Here is a 22745-nt window from a genome sequence, read left to right as displayed (position 1 = left end):
CAGAAAGGCTGATTTAGAGTGACAAAGCAGGGCAGGCTTCCTGGGGGAGGTGGGACTTTAGCAAGGGGAGAGTGTTCCAGGGTTAGGGTTAGGCTGAAGGGACAGAGAATGTCTGGTCAGGAAGGCTGGAGGCTACTGTCATGGTCCAGGGGTGAGGTGAGGAGGGCCTGCTACACAGTGGGGGCAGGGGTAGGAGAGAGAAAGGAGATTGGGGAGATGCTGCAGAGGTGAAATGGACAGGCACTGGTGCCATCTTGGATTTGGGAGGTAGCAGGGGTGATGGTGAGGAGTCCAGGATGACTTGGGCTATGAGCCTGAGGGATGGGGGGATGGTGATAACCTTTACTGTGGCAGGGGCAGGGGTGGGGAGGGAATGGTGAGTTCCATTTTGGACAGTTGCCTATGGGATGTCCAAGAGGCAGCTAGACATGAAGGTGGGGTGGATGTGGGAAGGCCCCTCCCTGCTCCACTTTTCCTTCTTCCAATCTGCCTTTTAAAGGGTCTCCCATCTGCCCCCAGATGTTCCTGATTTACTCCCTTCTGACGGATGGGGCTTATGTCCTTCCCTATATTTTCAAATGACCAGGAAAGCAGAACTGCAGGGGAACCAGCCCACCAGCCCACTGGGTCTGAAAAAGCAAGCCCAGAGCAGCAGAGATAGGCAGCAGGCATCGCTCTAATTCCTAGATATTCATTCACTGGCCAAAGCCCAGGAAGAGAGGAGGCTTGAAATCCAACCCCACTCCCAGCAATCAAATCCAGGGCTCTATTCTAAGAGGGTTCGGAAGTCTGGGCCTCTGCCATGCCCACACTTCATAGGAATAGAGGGTGCTATCAGTGGACCACTCCCTGGCACCCAGCCTGGACCTCTTGGGTCCTTTCCCTGGAAAGGTCCAGGGGAGGGCAGAGATCACTGCTCACAGACCTTGGCAGGGGTGCCCCCGGCCCTGAGGAAGTGGCATTCACACAGACACACCCTGAGTCCTCATCCCCAGTGCTCCCTCTGCTGGACCCCTCCCATCTCTAGGGCCGCCACCAGGGCCAAAGGCTGACCCGCCGCTCCCTCCTTGCCTCCCATCCAGACTCTCGTGTTCAGCCTCTGTACCCAGAGGACCTCCAGGTGGTGGTTCATTTTCCTTTTATTAGTGTGTGTGCATAAGCATGGCCCAGCCAAGGCCCCAGTGTCCTAGTGCTGGGTCAGCCAGGGGCATTGCCCAGTTATTCTGAGAAGGCCTGAGTGACCAAGGATGGGAGCAACTCCAACCAGGGCATAGGGCATGTGGCCGGGTCATCTCCAGAGCCCCTGGTGGCTCTCCTGGCTCAAGGGAGGGAAGGCAGGGGAATGGGGGGTTGGATGGGCTCAGCTTTAGAAGGGGAAGCTACCCTGACGAAAAGGGAGGCCGTGCTGGGTGGGGGGAAGACTTTCAGTGTCTCTGGATGCCCCCCCACCCACCCAGGCAGGTCCAAAGGAGTCACTGGTCCCAAATCCTGAAGCCACAGCTAAGGTCTCCGCTCACTTCCTGTTGGGATGAGGGCTGTGTGAGCCTCCTCTCTGCCCCACCCCACTGGTCCCCAGGCCCAGGGGAGGACTGCTCAGCCTGGAGGTGTCCAAACCTTCTGTTCCCATTTCAAGGACCATCACCTCCTCCCGGGCCAGAGGGCCAATTCATCTACCTCAGGCCTCCCCGCTGTCCCAACCACCTGGCCAGAGAATCCAAACTGGGGAGAATCCTGGCGTCTCTCTTATTAGACCAGGCCCCTTCCTGAGGGCCCACATCCTGTGCCCCCAAGCCCCCAGCACTGACCAGCTTGAGTCTGGGGGCCCTTGGAGGGATGAAGCTGGCTCCTGAGACTCAGAGCTGGAAAGAATCTCCATGGCCCCAAAGTCTAGCTTCCTACCTGTGGCATGATGGTCCTCAGCAGCCCCCGTTGACAGGCCAATGCCTGCCTGCCTCTACTCACCTGCTGCCACACAGGAACACCAGGTTCTGGACCGCCAGGACCGTGGAGGCGTCGTTCTGGCCTGTGACCAAGTGCCGATCCAGGACCACGTGCACGGCATCTGGTTGGCTGGCTACGGGCGAGAGGAGCCAGGGCACAGTTGGGGGGCGGGGGGATGCCTGAGACACTCGCCTCTGGACCATCATCCTCCAGAGGTCTGGGCCACACCCTCTGCCCTCTTCACCAGGAGAGCTGTGGGCCTGCTGGGCAGGTTGGGGGTGGTCACCAGGCACCCTGGGCCCTCTCCCATGGGACTCCAAGGCCCCACCATGGTGAGCTGTTTAAAGGCTAGGGCAGCAGGCACCCAGGACTGGTGGGGGCGGGGGCTCAGGGACATCGCCCTCCCACGGACCACTTCCTCCAGGGTGGGACTTCAGAGTCCTCGGGCAGCTTCCTGCCTGCCAGGCAGCATACAGCAAGGCCTACCATGCTGGAGGCTCACCAAGGACAGCAGGCCATTACAGAGCCCTGGGGTGCCTGAGGGAGGCATAGAGAGCTCCCATTTGATGCCCACATGGTCAAAACCAAGCTCTAGGGCTCCTGGCACCATGGGGGGGGGCTCAAGGTTCTGGGGAACATGGCCAGAGGTGATCACCAGCAACCTGGACAGAGTCGTGGGGGGCGGGGCTTGAGGTTGCAGGGAACGGGGCCAGAGGCGATCACCAGCAACCTGGACAGAGTCGTGGGGGGGGGGGGGAGGGGGTGGCTCTGGCCAGGCCTCCCCTGGTACTTACTATGATCTCATTTGATCATCAGGACAACCCTACGCTGAGGTAGGTGCTATTACCATCCCCACTTTACAGATAAGGAAACTGAGGCAAGCAAATGTTAAGCAGCTTGTCAGGGTCTGAGGGTCTTCCTGACTCCAGGTGCAGTGCTCTGTGCTCTGTGGCACCCCCTGGACCTTCCCTTCAAAGCATCTTTGTCTACTTTTGCTCAGGACTCTGAAGGCCAAGCCCAACCTCCCGAGTGTGCATGGCACCAGGGCCCCTTACCACTGAAGCTGGCCCCAGCATCCTTCACAAAGTCTTCCACGATGATGGGCATGCTGCCAAAGCCAGGCTGCCGGATGAGCTCGTACACAGAGGGCTGGGAAGACCGGAGAGGAGGGGCCCCTTTGGCAGGACTTCTGGGCAAGGCTCTCCCCTCTCTTCCCCTCCCTTCTCCTCTCCTCCCTTCCCCTCCTTTCTCCTCTCCTCCCTTCCCCTCTCCTCTCCTCCCTTCTCCTCTTCTCTCCTCCCCCAACTTGGACTTCTGGAGTCTGGGGCCTTAAGCCATGGCTCTGGGCCCACCTGGGCCCCCTGGCCCTTCCCACCAGAAGTCCTGGACAAACATTCCAGATTTGGTCCCTAAATCCTGTAAGGGGGAGAACCCCTGGCCTGGTCACCTCAGAGGGCTGCTCAGGGGGGCAGGGGCAGCCCCATCCATGGACCTGTCACAAAGCGGCTCTCTGGCCTGGGAGCCCTCCCTGGGCCCCGCTCCCAGGGCAACTCTCTGGGGACTTACCCCAGTCATGCTGTAATCCTGAAACACCCAAGACTTATCCTCCTTGGTGGCACAGCAGAGGGCAGCCACACCATGCCCCACGGCACAGATAGGCTCTGGAAACCAAAGGCAGATAGGACAAGTTCTTCAGGCCAAGCCCAGACAAAAATAAGAGGGGACTGGCTGGCATCCGAAAGGCCACCACTGCAGGGACGGGAAAGGTGCCTTGGTCTTCCTGTGCGTAAAGTAAGGCCAGTGAGCTTTGTAGCACCTGCCTCTGCAGGCTGAGGACCAGCCCAGGTGGCATGGGGGTCAGAGCACCACAGGCAGGTGCTTTGCCCAGCCAGGGAGAAGTATCCACCACTCACTTGTGCTGCTCTAGACTCAAGGCCAAAGGTTACGTGGATGCCATGTGCATCCCACCGGGCACACGAGGGCTGCCCCAGGGTGCCAGCAGCTTACACCCTTCTTGGAGGGCCTCTTACTTCAGGGGTCAAAGGGCCCCTGCTGAACACCCTGGTCTACATGCCTGGGCCACATGTCTTCTGTCCTGGTCTCCACTCAGGCTCTGCCTCAGGCAGGAGGACCCCCCTGCCCCACCCCAGGGGCAGGTCACCTGAGCAGGGGTCTGTTTGGATGAGCGGGCTTGACTCTGACTCCTGCCCCAGCCTAATGGCCCCAGGTTCTTTACCCAGAGCTCTCCTCCTTACTTCCCAGCAACCCCTGAAATGGGCCCAATCCAGGCTCCCAAGGAGAGCAGAAACGGGTGGTCTTGCACCTCTGGTGAGGCCCAGCCTCCATGGGCAGCAGGGATCATTCACCCACCTGCCAGCCACGCTCCTCTGGCCTGGCCCAGAATCCACATGGCTCCCATAGGGAGATGGCCAGTGAGGGGAGCGGGGGGATGGAGGCACAAAGGGGAAACCCAAATCCCCAAAGACAGGGCTGGGGCCTTGTTTACAGATGAGGAAACAGGCTAGCTGGAGATGGGAAGAACCAGCTGGAAGGAATCCCTTCTCAGAAGTACCCAACAGCTTCTGCTTGCAGCCCTGAAGGAACAGGAGGCTTACTACCTCCAGGGCACCCGGGATTATTCAAAAGTTCTGACCCTTGGCACCCCCCAACCATGGTTCCCCCTTCAGTTCAAAGGGGCTGAGCAGAATGAGGCCACACCCTTTGTCAGCCCTTCGGGCCCCGTGGGCACAGCTTAGATGTCCCACTGTGTCTTCTCTTCTCAGATGGGCCATCCCTAGTTCCTTCTTCTAGCCATGATCCTGCAGTTCTCCTCCAGTTCACCCATGGCCTTCCTAAAGGCCCATGGCAGCAGCGCCATGGTGCCTAGCCTGGACCCCTCACTTCCAGATGGGCCCTGGGGCTCTCCCCTCCTGATGCCTGTGGCTTGGCCTCTTCTAGGGCAGCCCTAGAGGCCCTCAGGTCTTCATCTCCCTGAAGAGCCCCTGGTCCTGTTCCGGACGTTGTGGAGTTAACATCATTTTGTACCCAGGGCTGGCCACTTCACTTATCTCTGCTGAGTTTGAGCTCAAATGCTCTGGTAAGGAGAGAGACTGGCCCAAGGTCACTAGGCTAGCACATAGCTACAATGAGGTTCTAAGTCCGGTTCCTCCCACTTAGTGGCTGAGAATTCCCCCCCCACTTCTGCCATGGCTCCTACCTGAGCTGCTCCCTCACCCATGCCCCCAGCCTCTACTGTAGAGAGCTCCAGCCTCCTTAATGCCAGCCTGGCCTCAGCTCCCTGTCCTGTCCTCTCATCCCTCACCCTGACTCACTTACTCTGCTCAGTGCTGAAATGCTCCAAGATCCTGGCCAGGTACCCACTGTTGGCAAGGTCAGTCAGTGCCCCAGGGCAGCTGGGGATGAGCAGGACATGGTACCTGGCACCTAGAGGGGAAGAGAGGCAAATGGCACCCAGGTGCAGCAATCCCACCAGTACACTGCCCTCCTCTCAGCAGAGGTGGGGGCCCACAGGTGCAGAATGCCATACACACTGTCAGATAGTTACAGGAACAGAAGGCAACAGTATTTGTTGAAATGAGTCAAGATTTTTCTTTAAATAAACAGCCCCTTGGGAGAACTGGAGAGGGCCAGTCCACTGCACCTTCCACCACTTTCTGGGTCACCCCCAGGCCTTGGCTGATGGTGCTTCCAATGAAGCCCCTGGGAGCATTGTAGAGACCTCTCCCTCACCTGCCCCAAGAGGATACAAGGAGGCAAGGAGGCCTGGGCTGTGCCCCGGGCGGGGGGGGGTGCGGTCCCATCCTGGAGCTGCTGGGCATGATTGTGCTGGGGGCGGGGGGGGGTCACTCCTAAATGCTGCCTGACAGAGACCCCAGAAAGGGCCAGATCCTCCGAGAGGGGCCAAGGCCCAAAGAAGGCAGTCACCCCAGTACCTCGTGGCACCCCTTCCTTTGGTTTGCTCCCCATCCTAGAAAACTGTCCCTTTCCCTCAAAGGCACTGCAAACCTGAGGGGGGCCCTCACCATCAATGGACTCCAGCTTGGCCGGGCTGGCATAGGCCTTCATGCGGAAGTCCTGGATCCAGCGCATGTTGCTTTCATTCACGCCCACAAAGTCAATGGCCTTCCCCTAGCCGGGTGGAGATGCACGTTGAGCAGATGTGAGTGATAGGCCACCCACCTCTGCTTTGCTGCTTTGGTTAACAGAAGCTGGGGGCCCCTGTGAACCCTCCAGAGCTGGGGCTCCTTCCAGGAAGGCTTCTTCCTCCCCCCAGGTCTTTAGCGAGTCAGACCCCTTCTTGAAAGCCCTCCCTTGGTCTCAGCAGCTTGGACCCTGAGCCAGTTGCTTTGCCCCTTTCTATCCTGGCCTCCCTAAAGTCCATGCCAGCATCTCTCAGGCTGGAAACATGCCCCCAGGTTCAACCAGGAGGGTTCCCAGAGCCAGGGGCCTCCCCCAGAATGCTGGCTGGCCCTGGGCCCAGCTGGCATGCTCCCCTCCTCCTAGAGTCCCCTCCCCCTCTTTCCCAGGCAGCAACTTCTGCACACTGGTTGGCCATACACGTGTCAGTTGCCAGTGCCCTCTGGGCATGAGCACCCTGGATTTACTCCACATACGCTCATGTGTGCCCCAATCCTTTCTTCTGCCACTGTGCTAAGCCCCCTGAGGGCAAAGGCTGTTTCAGTTACTGTCTGGGTAGCCCTAGTCAGTGCCCAGCCCAGGACCTGGCCCAGAAGAGAGCTTTGGCCAACACCAGCCAACCCTTCCGGAATAGCTAGCCTTCTCCCACTGGCCATGGGAAGAAGTGAGGTGCCCGTGCCTCCCTACAGACAAGGACCGGCCCCTCAGGCACCTCTATCAATGCAGTCTGGGAGATCTCGAAGGCAATTTGTCCACCTAGAAACACACTCACATGCACACTACTTACATGCACACTCACACCCCTCTGTACCCATTGATACCTGCTCCATATCCGTACATGCACATTTACATACACATACACCTCCCCCCACCTCCCCAGAACACCCTGACATTCCCCAGATGCACACTGGCGAGTGCGCACGTGAACACACACACACACACACACACACACACACACACACACACACACCCTCTCTCCATCAGAACCAATCAGGATGCCGATCCACAGGCCGAGGCTCTACCTGGAGCTCAGCTCCACATTCCAATGAAACCTGTCACCAAATCCAGTAAGAAGGAAGTGCTAACCAAGGGCCAGCCCCTGGTGCCACAAAGACAGAGCCTTCTAGGGCCCTACCTGGAGGAAGTCCTTCCCTCCTGACACACAGAGAAGGAGAGAAAAGAAACCAGGCTCTTTTGGGAGTGGATGCCCAGAAGACCCAGGGCCTGGCCCCAAAGCTTCCCCTCAGGCTGCATGGACCATCCAGAGACCCACTGGCACTTACCCCTGGTGTGGCCACTTGCAGGTTGAAGGCAGCACTACACGTGGTGAAGCAGTGGAGGAACGAGTGGGCTGACACACCTGTAAGACATAAGGGAAGGCCAGGAATCCTTGGGCATGTGCCTGCCTTCTAGGCTGGAGCCAGGCAGGAGGATGTGGCCAGGGAGTGGGGAGAGGAGGTATCTCCAGAGCCCAAGCTGGCCAAGTGGGAGCCACCCTCTCCCAAGGCTTCCAGAGGGGCTTCCCTCAAAACTTGAGAAGCACAGATGCTCCGTGGGCACACACTGTCATAGTCTTCCCTAGAAGATGAAAAAGTCAGACAGGAGAAAAGGAGGGAAAGAGCTCATGATGGGATATTGTTGCAGAAGGTGAAGTAATTTTGATTAAAGTTAAGTTTTTTGCACAAACAAAATCAGTGCAGCAGAGAAGAGAAACAAATAAATGTAAAAAACCTTTACAGCAAGTTTCTGTGATAAAGGTCCCATTTCTAAGATATATAGGGCAATGATTCAAATTCATTAAAAAAAAAAAGAGTCCTTTGGTTGTGAACTGATTTCAACCATCATGGGGAGCAATTTGGAACTGTGCCCAAAGGGCTGTACATATCATTTGATTCAGCAATACCACTGCTAGGTCTGTATCCCAAAGGAATCATAAAAACTGGAAAAGGACCAACATGTACAAAAATATTTATAACAGCTCTTTTTGTGGTGGCAAAAAATTGGAAACTGAGGGGATGCCCATCCACTGGGGAATGGCTGAACAAGTTGTGGTATATGACTGTAATGGAATACCATTGTTCCATAAGAAATGATGAGCAGGCAAACTTAAGAAAAACCTGGAAAGACTCATATGAACTGATGGTGACTGAAGTGAGTAGAACCAGGAGAACACTGTACACAGTAACAGCAACACTGCGCAATGACCAACTTTGATAGACAACTCCTCTCAGCAATACAATGACCTTCTAATACAATTCCAAAAAACTACAGATGGGAAATGCTACCCACTCTACAGAAAGAACTATGGAGTCTGAATGCAGATCAAAGCATATTATTTTCTTTTTTTTCTTTCTCGTGGTTATTCCCTTTGGTTCTGATTCTTCTTTACAACGTGACTAATGTGAAAATGTTTAATATGACAGTACATGTATAGCGTGTGTCAGACTGTATGCCCTCTGGGGTGGGGGAAGAATTTAGAACTCAAAATATTATAAAAGTGAATGTTGAAAATGAAAAATAAATTAATAAAAAAGAGGAAGAGCCATTCTCTCAATGACAAATGGTCAAAAGCACAGGCAGTTTTCAAAGAAAGAGCTCCAACTACAGCCATATTTTAAAAGTGCCCCTATCACTAATAATTGGAAAAAGGCAAATGAGAGCAACTCTAAAGTTCCAACTCAAACCCATTAGATTGGCAAAACTGGCAAAAAGCAGGGAAAACAACAAAAGCGTGAGGGGCTGTGGAAAAACAGGCACACTGATGCATTCATTGTTGGTGGAGCTGTGAACTGGAAAACTATTTGGAACCACGACCTTTAAAGCTCTTTAAACTGTCCTTCCTCTTTAACCTGGTGATAGTGCTATGAATAGCTAGCAATACTAGGTCTATTGTTAGTTAAATAATAAAGCCCCGCATCGGGCAGGCAGGCGATTTATTTAGCAGTGAATGGGCGACAAGAACTAGAACTTTAGTTTCTACCCAGCTAATGCACAGTTTGGAGGGAAGGAAAGGGTGATGAAAGGGTGAAAAAACTTGGGTTCTTATTGGAAGAGAGGTGAGGGGAAGGGTTGGCTGGAGGAGACCGGGAGACAATCAGGAGACACTGAGAAATTTGGTAACATTCTGTTAGTCAGGGGACTTGGGGGGGGGATGGCAGGGATGGCAGGGGTGGCGGGGGTCATCCTGTGGCTTCTCCAAACTCAGGTGACTTTGAGATTTCGCAAAATGGAGTCACTAATGCTCTTTCAATATTTACTATACCCCAAAGAGATCAAAGAAGGGGGGAAGGACCTCCAAGTACACAAAAATGTATAGCAGCCCTTTCCACAGAGGCAGACAAATGGAAACTGGAGGATTCTCATAAATTGGGGAATGGCTAGGGGCAGCTAGGTGGTGCCACAGTGGATTAGTGTGCTGGCCTGAAGTCAGAGAGACTCACTTTCCTGAGTTCAAATCTGGCCTCAGACACTTCCTAACTGTGTGACCCTGAGTAACTCACTTTACCCTGCTTGCCTCAGTTTCCTCATCTGTAAAATGAGCTGGAGAAGAAAGTGGCAAACCCCCCCAGTATCTTTGAAAAGAAAACCCCAAAATGGGGTCACAAAGAGTTGAACAGAACTGAAAAACAACATCCAAACTGGACAAGTTCCGGTACATGAATGTGATAGAATATCACTGTGCTGTAAGAAATGATGAAGGGGATGGGATAGACCTGTAGGGACTGATGCAGAAGGAAGAGAGCAGAACCAGGAGAACAAGTTATACAAGAACAGCAATATTGTAAAGACAAACAACAGCAAAAGTCTCCAGAACTGTGGTCAATGTAATGACTAACCATGAGTCCAAAGGACCAAAGAAGCAGCAAGCTCCCCACCTCCCAACACAGAGAGGTGCTGACTCAGTGCAGACTGAGACAGGAACTTTTTGGACATGACCAACGTAGGAATTGGTGTTGTATGACTATATACAAAGTTTTCTTTTCTTTTCCCAATGAGGGAGATTTTTTTTTTTGTTAATTGAAAAAAAAATATGGTAAAATGTTCAAAAGAGAAGCCTCTGTTTCTTCACTGGCCTGACTGGTGAGGGAACAGCAGAAGCCAGAGCAGTAGGTTCTGGCAGATGTGTGTATGTGTGTGTTCCCCCCACCCCCCCACTGGCCTGAGCATTCCCACTGTCTTCCTGGTGGTTCATCCAAAGCCCCAAACTATGTACCTTGTTTTGCTAGCCGGGAATTATCAGCTTCACTAGGACAAAGGGGCAGGGGGAGAGGCCATGGGTATTAGCTGAGAGAATGCCGGAGGATTAGTGAATTACCTCCAATGAGTGCCATGTTCCCAGCTGCCTAAGTCCGCTGGGAGATCCAACCCCACAAGTGGGACACTGAACTTCTCTTTCTTCCTCCAAACCCTCCCCTTTTCCAAAATCCCCTATTACTTTGGAGACCACTGGCCTTCTCCTGGTCCCCCAGGCTCCCAACCTAGGAATCATTCTTCACTCCACTCCCTTATCTAAGATTTACCAAATCAGCCTCCACAGCCTCCCTGGGAATCATCTCTTGCAGCCTTGACGCTGGTTCAGACTGTGCCCACTTCTCCTCTGGATGATTATTATAGCTTCCTAACTAACCTCACCTCCCTGGGCATTCACCTGCTAGAGAAAGAAATGGTAAGCCCCTCCTCCACCAAGAAAACCCCAAATGGGGTCATGGAGAGTCAGACATGACTCAAGAACAACGGGCCTCTCTGCCTCAACTGTCTCCCCTTCACTACATCCTTCATTGGACCATCAAAGTGATTCTCCTAAGTGCAGGCCCAAGCCTACTACCACCTACTCAATACAGGAAATTCCAGTGGCTCCCTATTTCCTCCAGGATCAAATGAAAACTGCCCTGTTTTTAATTTAAAGCTCTTCACCACTTGGCCGCTTGCCCCCTTTCCAAGTCTCCCAGTCTCCATGAGCCCCATGGCTTGGATCCACCAGGTTACTTGCCAGCCTCCATCTTGATGCCTTGGCTTTGGCCATCCCACAGGCCCTGGGGGGGTGGGGTGGGGATGCTTTCCCTCCTCCCTCCACCTCCCTGACTTCCTTTAAGGCAGCTGAACCCTGCCCCCCGTTACTCAGGAAGCCTTTCCTGGCTCTACACGCTCCCCCAGTGCTGAAGGAATTCTCTCTTTTTGTAGATAACTTATGTTTAGTTCCTTGCATGTTTGTCTCTAACAGTAGAAAGTGAGCTTCTTGATGGCAGAAACCGTGTTTTTGCTTTTCTTTGGCTCCGCACTGCCACTACAATGCCTGGTCTGTTAATATATATAGTAAAAACATTCCAAAGTACTTGGAGATCAATCCATTGATTGTTAAAAGTCGTTCAAAGAGACCAATGCAACAAGTCCCGTACCAACTTAGAGTTTTCAAAGGCACATCCAGAATATGGGGGCCAGGGCAGTACCAAAGGATAAAAAGGAAAGAATGATTCCATCCTGCAAGAAGAGGCTGTGGAGGCTCAGACTGTGCCAAGAGAAACAGAGGGTCTCTGGCTTGTGCTGTGAGTGGAGGGGCTGCCCATCCGCCGGGAACAGACCAGTCAAGGTCTGGCCTAGGAAATTGATGAGGAAGGATGCAGGGGACAAGGGCTGGCTTCAGAGAACCCTGGGAAGACTTGCTTGGGCTGATGCAGGGGGTGGGGCACAACCAAGGGGACCAGCTGTTAATAATGTTAACAGCAACATTGTAGCCAAAGGCTTAGTTACAATGATCAACAGGACTTCAAAGAGCTGGTAATGAAACAAGTTATCTGCCCCCAGCCAAGAGAGCGTAGGGACTCAGAGAGCAGTAAAGCCTGTCTTCTGGGGGGGGGGGGAGGGGCGAGAACTAACTTAGGAATCTGTTTTGCATGATTACATCTATTGGTAATGGGAGGGGGGAGAGGAGGAGAACATTTGCACCTGAAAATAAAACAGGATTAGAAAAAATTCCAATAGAAGACCTAGTAGGGAGAGGAAGGCTCCTGCTCAGGGTGGACGGCCGATAAGCAAAGGCCCAGGGGACTCAGGAGCCCGTTATCTGCCATCAGTTTTTCGTCAAAAGGGAGAACGACCTTTGAACGGGAACAGAAAGAATAAACATGAGTAGTCAAGGACTTGATACTCAAGATAAGGAAGAGATAGAAGGAAGCCAAGGGTGGAGGGGTTGGGGCTCCTGTCTCCTGGCCCAGGGGAACAAAAGGCCTGGCAGATGTGGCTGCCTTGCCACTTGGCAGGGATAGCAAATCCAACATGGCGGACACGGAACAGGGGTCAAGGAAGTACTGAGTGTGAAGAAAGGGAGAAGTGAGTAAATTTGAAAAGGACAGCCCAGGGAGCTAGCCTCAGTGTCCTGCAAGATCCTAGCACCAGTGAGTTAAGGCGGGAACTTGTCTCTAGAAAAGGAGTTCGGAGTGGGGGGTGTGCCCTGCTAACCGCCTTTCTTTGGGGGCAGGGTGACTACACCTGGAGCAGCCTGTACCAAGGCTCTTGGACCCTCACTCCTCTGGACAAAAGGGAGTGATAGGGCCCATCCTGCCCATCAGAGCAGTATGGATGGCGAAGCCACAGTAATGCCAGCTCCCAAACCCCCTTTACAGTCACACTGTTAGCCTCGTTTTACACATGAGGAGTTGGGCACACTCCTGTTAGGGGTGGGGCGGGGGACAGGGGGCAGGCATCCTTTCCTTGGTCTCTCCCTCTCCCTTCTCTCTCTCCCCTTCCCTCTCCCCCTCTCTCCCTCTCTTTCTCTCTCTTCCTCCTCCCCTCTCCCTCCCCCCTCTCCACCTCCATCTCTCTCTCCCCCTTTCCTCTCTTTCCCTCTGTGTCTCTCTCCCCCTCTCCCTCTTTCCCTCTCTCTCCTCTCCCTCCCCTTGCCTCTCTCCCTACTCCCTCCCTCTCTTTCTCTCTTTCACCCTCTCTATCCCTCTGTCTTTCTCTCCTCTCTCGCCCTCCCTCCCTCTCTCTTTTCCTCTCTCTCTCCCCTTGCCCCTCTCTTTCCCTCTGTCTCTCTCTCTCCTCTCTCCCTCTCCCTCCCTCTCTCTCCTCTCTCTCTCCCCTTGCCTCCCTCCCTCTCCTCTCTCTCTCCCCTTGCCTCCCTCCCTCTCTGCTCTCTCTCTCCCCTTCCCTCTCCCCCTCTCTCCCTCTCTTTCTCTCTCTTCCTCCTCCCCTCTCCCTCCCCCCTCTCCACCTCCGTCTCTCTCTCCCCTTGCCTCTCTCTTTCCCTCTGTCTCTCTCTCTCCTCTCTCCCTCTCCCTCCCTCTCTCTCCTCTCTCTCTCCCCTTGCCTCCCTCCCTACTCCCTCCCTCTCGTTCTCTCTTTCACCCTCTCTATCCCTCTGTCTCTCTCTCCTCTCTCACCCTCCCTCCCTCTCTCTTTTCCTCTCTCTCTCCCCTTGCCCCTCTCTTTCCCTCTGTCTCTCTCTCTCCTCTCTCTCTCCCCTAGCCTCCCTCCCTCTCTGCTCTCTCTCTCCCCTTGCCTCCCTCCCTCTCAATCTCTCCCCCTCCCTCTCCCATTTGTGGGATGCCACCAGGAAGGTCTTTAGTGCTTAAACCCCCAAAAGGAATGGGCTGAGCTCCTGGGCCACTGATCCTCTGCAGTGTCCAGGGGAGGTGCCCACCTGGGTCAAGGCCTTCAAGAGAGCCTGTGACACTTAAGAGGCTTAAAGACCTGCTACGGAGCCTAGGGCCTGCTTGTTTGTTATTTGGTGAAGGGAGCCTGAAGTCAGGATTCTTGAGTTCAAGTTTGAATATCAGGCACTTCCCAGCTGTATGGCCCTGTCACTTGATAATCATTTAATATCAATTTAGTAACTTCAATAAGGGCCAGAACCTGAACCTGAATCAACCAGGAGAAGGGCCTGGACCTAAGCCTTTTTGTTCTGAGTTTACTCAGAGAATACCTCCTCCTATGTGAACAAGGCCAGATGAGGCTGACTTAAGAGCGCTCTGCCCTCTGTTCATGGCCATTAAGGATGAGACCCTTAGCCTGAGACACTATCTTGAATAATGGGACTTTTTCTTATCTTTATATTTTATAGACATATACTCTGTTATGGTATGTTAATGGTAAAGAAAATGCAGATTTCCTGGATAGTAATTTCAATTGACACTTTGTCAACTCTCTTATCTCACTGTATTTACAACCTAGCCAATTAAGAAATTCCTTTCTTATACTGTGATTAAACATACATGGAGATCATAAATTTGAGTGACACAGACATGCTGAGTTGGGACTGGTCTAAAAATGCATTTAAGCCTTGCTCACTCCTTTGTTCAGACAGTCAGAACTTATGCTCTGGCTCCTTGCACAGACAAGTAAGCTAGCTCCCAGCTCCGCTAGCTTTAAGGGAATAAACAATATGAATTTACACATCGCCTAGCTTGTTTGCCTCCCATAACCAAACTTTCAGGTCGACACACTTCAAGTCTGCTTGCCTCAGTTCCCACACCCGTAAAATGAAAATAATTACGGTACCTCCCTCCCAGGCTGTTGTGAAGATCAAATGAGATGTTTGTAAATCGAAGTGCCTGGCACATGGTGGGCACCTAACAAATGCTTGTTCTTTGCCCTCCCTCATCATTGATGCTTGCTGAATTGACCTGAAAGGCGTCTGGGCAAGCACCCAGACTTTGCTAGGAAAAACGAAAGGGGAAGAAGACCAGGTGGGTGCCACTCATGTCTCTAAGGCAGCCTAGACAAGGCTCTGGGGCTGACTTCATATAAGGAACATAGGACAGGCTGAACGGAGAACAACCGGGCCGCTAACAGAAAAGCTACTTGTCGGCTCTGGATTAAGGATCAGTGGGCCAGGCTGAATCTGGCTGTCACAGGCCGAGTCCGAAGGTGCCTGGGCACAGAGGGGGAATCTAGTAGCCGCCCAGAGGGAAGAGGAGGGCTGAGATCCGGGGTGAGGTGTGAGGGTACGACCAAAGGTCTGGGAGTCCCACGAATCTAAATCGGAAGGTCAGGATCATTTATCCCAACAGCGACTCCCATTCCTCCCTCGGAACAGCCCCGGGGCAGGCAGGGCTCAGGGCAGTATTCCCACGTGAAAGATGAGTTAACTGAGGCTCAGACAAGGGAATGGCGTTGTGAGGGTGGTGGAGTGGCCCACCTCCGGACGGAGGAGGGGAGGGAGGGAAGGGATGATGGGGGAGGGGAAGGGGGGGGTCGGCCGCTCCGGGGCCTGGGGCCCATCCCGAGTGGGCACTTGGGGATCCCGCAGTGGCAGAGGCAGCCCCCGACGCCCGGCCCCGGCCGGTGACTCACCGCGGGTGGCGGCGCTGGCTACGATGAGGCAGGCGGGTCGGCTGGGAAGCCGCTCGGACGCCATGGCCGCTGCCTGAGCCTCCGCCTCCCGCTACGCCCCGCCTGCCCCACTCGCGGCACCCCGCCCTGCTCCCGCCTGTCGGCGCATGCGCCGCTCCTGGAGAGCCGGGGTCACGTGGGGTCTTTGGACCCCACCCCCGCCCTCCCGGGCTGGCCCCCAAGGGGCCTCCCAATGGCTGGCCTTGCCCGCGGCACCCCGCCTTCACCCCGCCTTCTCCCGCCAGGTCCGGGGTCTCTAGGAGGTCCAGCTCCTTTTACTGAAGGGGAAACTAAGGCTGCTCCGGCCCGCCTGGGCTTAGAGTAAGGCTGGCCCGGGGTCACAGAGCGAGCTCCCCTACCGGCGTCCTGTCCTGCCCAGTCCATGGACCTCGCGGTCTGGGGGTCGGTGCCCTGGAGCGATCCTGGGGTTAACGTTCACCCGCCCGCCTCCCCAGGGCGCTTCCACTGGGTGCTTATTTATGCAAAGCCTTGCAATTCCTGGGGGCCGAGGAGCTGGGGGGAGGGGGGCGGGGCGAGGGAGGAGAAAAAGCAAATGACCCCAAGGAAGGGTTGGGGGGTGCCGACGGACGAGAAACTGTTGGGTGGGTGGGGGTGGTGAATGAGACTGGGTGAAGCAGTACCCAGCCCAACCTGGCAAGGGAGAGGAAGGGGCTGGTGATGGGGGTGGGATGGGTTTGGGGTTGGGGGGGGGGGTCCTGGCCTGGATTGACCCTCTGCTAGGCAAGGTATGCCCTGCATTTTGGGCCTGACTTCCTTCTCCCAATGGGGTCCTCTGGCTTCTGCCTCCTGGGGTGGGGGTGGGGGTGGGGAGAGAAAGAGACAGAATAAGGGGGACAGAGACAGACAGAGGAAGCTAGGAAGAGACGGAGAAGACCCACAGGCCTGACTCAGAAGCTCTTGGGTGTGCCAGGTTAGTTAGCTGGGCTCGCATATGCAAGATCAACCCTGTCCTCAAGGAGCTTACCCTCTGACAGAACACACATGGACCCCATGTGGGCATCCTGTGTCCTACAGCTGGGGATTTGGAGGTGAGCCTAGAGTGAAGGGAACATGGTGGTCCCCTGGGAGGCATGAGATGGCATCAGGAATGCATGCTTCAGGGCAGAGGTAGCTGCAGGGTTGGGAGGGCACAGCAGCCAGGCTCTTCAGTATTGAACCCAGCAATCCTATTATACTCCCCCCACACATACACACATAGCATACCCCTCCCCTTCTCTAGGCAGACCTCCCCCAGTTGGGTCAGCTGAGGCCTCTGGCCATCCTCTCAGTCCTCAGGCCTAGCTAATCAGGCTGGGGCTTCCCCTGGGTTCCTGTTCCAAATCGTCAACCACTTTTTAGACATCTCCAACTGGATGTCCCAGAGACATTTTAAACTCAAAGTTTATCTTCCTCCCCCTACCCCAATCAACTCTCAAGTCTTCCTAATTTTCCTATTACTACCCAGGACACTCAACGTCTTCCCAGTCACCCAGACTCACGAACTTGTCATCATCCTTGACCTGCAATGCCCCAGGAGATCCTGCCCCCAAATCTGGCCTTTGCCCTGCCTTGTCCCTCTGCCTGGGGGTCTCCTCATTGGTCTCCTCCAGTCTCTCCCCAAAGGCAGAAAGTGAAGAGGAATTAGGAAGCCTCTCGATGAGGAGAGTACACTAAATGTGGGCTAGCTTGAAGCTTAACCAACCTCCCCTCCCCAACCCTAAGATGTTGGCAACTGGTCCCACCACTTCTTGGCACATAGAGAAATGGAAGCAGTGTCAGATTTTCTCTTCTTGGACCCAAAGATCACTGCAGATGGCAAATCTGCACAGCAGACCAAAAAGCAGAGACCTCACCTTGTCAACAAAGGTCCGGATAGTCAGAGCTATGGTTTTCCCAGTAGCAACATATGGTGTCTGAGTTGGGCGATAAGGAAGCTGAGTGCTGCAGAATCGAAGCTTTTGGATTGTGGTTCGGGAGAAGACTTTTGAGTGTCCCAGGGACAACAAGGAGTCAGTACTTAAAGAAATGAATTCAGGCCATTCACTGGAAGGTCAAATACTGAAGCTGAAGCTTAAATACTTTGGCCACATAATGAGAAGACAGGATACATTGGAAAAGCCCCTGATGTTGGGAAAGGTTGAAGGCAAAAGGAAAAGGGAACAGCAGAGGAGGAAACGGATGGAGAGGGTCATGGAAGCAAGGAATGTGAGATCGGCCAGGCTGTGGGGGATGGGGGAGGACGGGAGGGTCTGATGTGCTGTGGTCAATAGGTCAGGAAGAGTCAGGACTGAACAACTAATGTCTCTCTTTTCTTTAGTTTTTCCTTCTCAAGAGCTGCCATATTGATATCCTTAGAGCACAGGTCTGACCAGGTCACTGCCTTGCTCAAAAATCTCCAGTGGCTCCCTCTTACCTCTATGATCAAATAGACTTGGCATTTAAAGCCCTTCCCCCTTGGGGTCCAGTCAGCCTTTCCAGGCTGGTCACACTCTCCTCCTCAAATGCTCCCCATTCTGGCGTGATGCCTTTCCCCTGGGAATAGCGTCCCATGACCTGTCTGTGTTCTGGTGTGTCTCCATGCCTGTAGCGTTTTCCTAATTGCCTCTGTTTAGATTCTGAGGCTCCCTTTGTTATTTGTCCTTCATTTTGAAGATGACCGTGATGGGGGTGATGCCTTGACTTGCATTGGATGTCAGTGAGGCAGGGCTGCACACAGTCATCAGCCTCGAGATCTCTCTTCCAGAATCATCAAAGTCCAGTGACAAGACAAGAGTCAGGATGATGGAGATGCCCGGGATGAAGAGGATGACTTTGGCATCTTCGGTGTCTGGCTGAGCTCTAGGCTCTCCCAACATCTACTTCATGGCCACTGGAACAAACTGTTTTCATTCCTCCATTGAGCAGAGGGAAGTCTTCAGGGAGTAGACACCCCTAACTCACTGACTGGTTTGAGACTCTTTGCTTATGCTCAACCTGGTTCAGTCCATCTGCCAAGGGGAATGCTTTGCTTTTGTCTTTGCTTGAGACATACAGCAGGGGCTAAATAAATTAGTGGTTGCCCATCTGGGTTGCCCTCCTCTGGCCATTCCCCAGCTTATCCAGGTCCTCCATCAATCCCAGAAGTGAGCACAGAATTTCAGAGATCAGAGTGTCCACCCACTCCAGCACACTCTGTGGACCACCCACTTGTGCTTAGCACAGGAACTTGGGCTAGAAGCCGGAAAGCACTTTAAGGGTCCTTTAGTGTAACCTCATTTTACAAGGGCAGCGAGGTGGCGCCATAGTGCACAGAGCCCCAGGTCTGAAGTCAGGAAGACTCATCATCCTGAGTTCAAATCTGGCCTCAGACACTGCCTACCTGTGTGACCCTGGGCAAGTCACTTCACCCCATTTGCCTCAGTTTCCTCATCTGTAAAATGAGCTGGAGAAGGAAATGGCAAACTGCTCCAGTATCTCTACCCAGAAAACCCCAAATGGGGTCACAAAGAATTGGACACGACTAAACAATCTCATTTTACAGATGGGATACTGAGACCTAGAAACTTACCCAAGGGCACACAGGTGGTCAGTGATAGAACCTAGAATAGGCACTTGGGCCCTTGGACTTGAATCTGTGTTCTCATGTTGTCTCCCCTTTCCTTTGGACTGGTGGGCAGAGGGGAGCCTGGGAGTGCTGGTGACCTCCAGGCCCAAACTGATCACTTGTCCCCAAGGTTCTGACCAGTAGGAGGGGAGAGGTTAGGTCCTGGGCTGGCCAGGCACCTTGTCTCTGCCCAGTTAAAACAAGGACCTCACCTAGTGGCTGGGTAGGAGAAGGCTCTGGAGAAGGTCCAGTAGAGGCCGGGCCTCCTAAGGCAAGTGAAAGCCATCTTCTTTCCCTTCCCGGGGGAGCCACATCTGAAGAAGCAAAGACAGATGGAAGATGTTCCCCCAGCCCTCTGACCTTCTTCAGTTTCCTCTAGTCAGGGGCCCAGACAAGCCAGGCTAACTGCCCTTTCCTATGTGAAGGGCCCCATAGCAAGTTCAGGGTCCAGGGGGTGAGAAGTAATACCAGGCTCTCATTGGGCTGTTTCTTTGGTGCTTTTTCTTTTTTGGGTGTAATGGCTGTCCAGGCTCACTCTCCTAACCCCAATTTTCACTAGGGCAGAATGGCTCCTCTCAGGGCTCTATCACTGGGTAACTCTGAAGGAGTTGGGGTTTCCAGCTCTATTATTCACCAGACTCTAGCCAGTGTGCTTGCCCTCAAAGAGGCAACTGTAGATAGAGCAGTGGATCTGAGAGTCAGGAAGACCTGAGTTCAAATATGGCCTTAGACACTTCCTGACTGTGTGACCCTTGGTAATTCAATTAGCCTATCTGTCTCAGTTTCCTCAACTGTAAAATGGAAGTGATTATAGTACCTCTTTCCCAGGATTGTTATGAAATGAGATCATATTTATAAAGATTTAACATAGTGTCTGGCACACAGTAGGCATTTAATAAATGCTTATTTCCTCCCAATATAAATTAACCAGTTGATATGAACTAGCTTTTATGAAATGATATTTACTAACAAAGATTAGCAAAGAAAGAAGTACAAAAACCCCAAATCAGAGACATGCTTTCTGATGGAGAGAGTGCATTCAAACTCAAAGTAATTGGTGCAAATATTACCTCTTCATCCTGCACACAAAATAAGGTCCCTGGGGAGGATGGGCTCAACTTTGCAGCACAGAGGTCCTGAGGAGGAACATGTGGGGCTGAAGCACATTTAGGGTCTCTCTCCCTTCAAGAAATCCCTGCCAGGTTTGGTTTAGGGAATGACTCTGGCAACGGACAAAACAATCCTTGCTCTGTGCAGGATGAAGGATCTCAGCTAAGGTGTCAATCTCCTGCGGGGCAGGGGCCTTATCAGACTCAGCTATTCCTGATGCCTGCTCCAGTTGCTGAGGGGGCCTTCTGAAGGCTCTTCCAATTTTTGGAAGCTCTCAAGGTCATAACCTGATAAATTCCACCTCTGAATACTTATTCACCTCATATCAAGAAAGAATAAAGACCAAAAAGTATAGGCACCATGTGCTAAGGGACACATGGCAGCTGAGTGGGAGACAGAGAAGGCTGCCCTTCTATTTTTAGGCAACTCCCAGCCATCCTTCTCACCTGAAACGGTCAAGGAGGAAACAGAGATCATCTGTTAGACGATTTGTATTATTGCTAAGCCTCTATGGAGGCATCGATTCTTCTGGTTCCTCAGGCAGCCAGAAGCCCTTTCCTTCCACAGTACCAGCCCTTCAGTCGTTCATGGAAAAAAAAGAGGTTTGCCAAGCCTTCACTCGTTAGCTTTTCAGCAGGCAGATAATTGGTTTTGTGCATGCTCTACCTGATGCACCAGGGAGGGGAGTCCATGCGGTCACTGAGGACTGGGCTCTGGCTAGACGGTCCTTCCTCCTCATCATGTCACCAACCCCATTATCCCCCCACTCCACCCCACTCCCCACTAAAACTCTCCTTTGTCAGGAGGCAAATCGGACATTGGCTGAGCATGTGTGTCTCCTTCTGGCCTCCCTCTGTCAGGGCTGGGCAGCAGGCTCTGTGCTCTGCCAGGGCACTCATTGGCTTCAGGAGAGTCCTTAAGTCTTTCACAACTGTTCACCTTTGGAATGTTATGATTGTATCAGCTGGCCGGGCCCTGCTTACTCTGCTCTGGTTCAGCTCATGGTTCTGCCAGGCTTCCCTGAATCCATCCTTTCCTCATTCCTGATGTGACAATATCCCAATGTAGCTCTAGCTAGCTCTCGGAGACTGAGTGGCAGAGACAGTGCCAACTTCCAGTAGTGAATGCGGCTTCCTTGCCTTGGAGTCTCCTATACCAACAAACTGCAGGCCTTGTCCCTATCCCCATAGCCACATAGCATGATTATTTGCTCAACCTTTCCCTAATTGAGGGCCTCCCACTTGGCTTCCACACCTCTGCCTCTACAAAATGCGTTGCTATAAATCCCTTGGTACAGAAGGGTCCAGTCGCGATTTCTTTTAATAAGGTTTGTCATGAAGTAGCTTGGTAACATTTGGGGGATGCTTCCGGATAGTTTTCCAGGATGGTAGGACCACCTCCCAACCAAGTGAGCACCTCTTCTCCTCCTCAGAGGCCCTGCAACAACCATCACTTGGCTTTTGGGTTATCAGTGCCAATCAGAAACCTCAGTAATGCAAACTCCAAGTTCTTTTCATTTGAATTTCTCTTATAACTATGGTCAGACCATTTCTGGAGCCTTGGGCTCCCAGCAGGAGGTCACTTTCATGTGCCAGCCAGGCCTCAACTCACCTTTTTTCCTTCCTTCTTCCTTCCTTCCTTTCCTCCTTCCCTCTCTCTCTCCCTCCCTTCTTTCTGTCCTGTCTTCCTTCCTTCCTCCCTCCTCTCTCCCTTCCTTCCTTCTTTCTACCCTTCTTCCTCCCTCCTTCCTTTCTTCTTTCCCCCTCCCTCCCTTCTTTCTGTCCTGTCTTCCTGACTTCCTCCATCCCTTCCTTCTTTCCACCCTTCTTCCTCCCTCCCCCCCTCCCTCCCTTCCTGTTATGTATACACTTTTTGCCCAGAGAGCTGTTGTTAAACACTGCAGACCTGGCTGGCAGTGAAGATCAGAAAAAGGAGCCACATGCTCGGGTTGACCCACCACTACTGTTACCTCAAGCTAGAAATATTGTCGGGGCTTCCTGGGACTAAAGGTCAGAATTGGGACTCACTGGTGAATCCCACTGGTGAGGCCTCCAGAAATGATCTGCCCCATGACCGGCAGTGGCCAAGCTCACCAGCTAAGGGAGGGAGAGGGCTCCAGCTGTTCCCTGAGGAGAGGCCAATTAGCCATTTTGGCTTTCCCTTTCTCTACTCTTGCAGGGGATGCCACTCTGCTGAGTGTAACTCCCAGCTGGGCTTTGTCTAGGGTCTTGGATGGATGGTGCAGGATCCAGCCATGGGCTCACATCCCTCTTGTGGCCTTCCTGAGCCATGTAGCCCTGGTTATTTCCTCCCCACTCTGGCCTACTGTTTTTTCATCTGCATATACTTCCCACCTCCCAGGGCTGGTCCTAGGCTCTGGTGACACTGCTCTGCACACCTTAGTGTGTGCTCTGCAAACACCTGCTGTTGTCTTTCTGTGACATAGGTGGGTGTCCACCCATCTGGGCCTTTTAGAATCAGAAATCATTAGCACTGGAAGGGAACTTGGAATTCACATAGTTCATCCTTGTCATTGTACTCCTGCAGAAACTGCACGAGCCCTGGGGAGCAAGGGAGTTTCAGGAAGAGATGAGTGGGAGGCAGCTCGTGTGAGGAAGAGAGA

General features: G+C 53.2%; 1 protein-coding gene across 3 annotated transcripts; it reads right to left on the bottom strand.

Moving 5' to 3' along the window:
- Positions 1–1121: 1121 nt before the first annotated feature.
- GATD1 (glutamine amidotransferase like class 1 domain containing 1) lies at positions 1122–15828 on the bottom strand. 3 transcript variants are annotated; one of them, XM_036764030.1, is made up of 8 exons: positions 15789–15828; positions 7383–7459; positions 5985–6090; positions 5278–5385; positions 3508–3602; positions 2997–3090; positions 1963–2074; positions 1122–1520 (listed from the first exon to the last, which is right to left on the bottom strand). In XM_036764030.1, exons 1-8 carry the CDS (start codon positions 15811–15813, stop codon positions 1514–1516), a joined length of 624 nt encoding a protein of 207 aa, XP_036619925.1. In that variant the 5' UTR covers positions 15814–15828; the 3' UTR covers positions 1122–1513. The 3 variants fall into 3 exon arrangements, with proteins under 3 accessions (XP_036619925.1, XP_036619922.1, XP_036619923.1); XM_036764027.1 differs by lacking the exon at positions 15789–15828 and adding an exon at positions 15391–15549; XM_036764028.1 differs by lacking the exons at positions 1122–1520; positions 15789–15828 and adding an exon at positions 15391–15492 and having other exon boundaries at positions 1959–2074.
- Between the last annotated feature and the right edge of the window lie 6917 nt (positions 15829–22745).

Source organism: Trichosurus vulpecula, chromosome 6 (assembly GCF_011100635.1).
Source record: "Trichosurus vulpecula isolate mTriVul1 chromosome 6, mTriVul1.pri, whole genome shotgun sequence".
In the NCBI taxonomy this organism is placed as follows: Eukaryota; Metazoa; Chordata; class Mammalia; order Diprotodontia; family Phalangeridae; genus Trichosurus; species Trichosurus vulpecula.
This window is presented reverse-complemented; position numbering and strand designations above follow the sequence as displayed.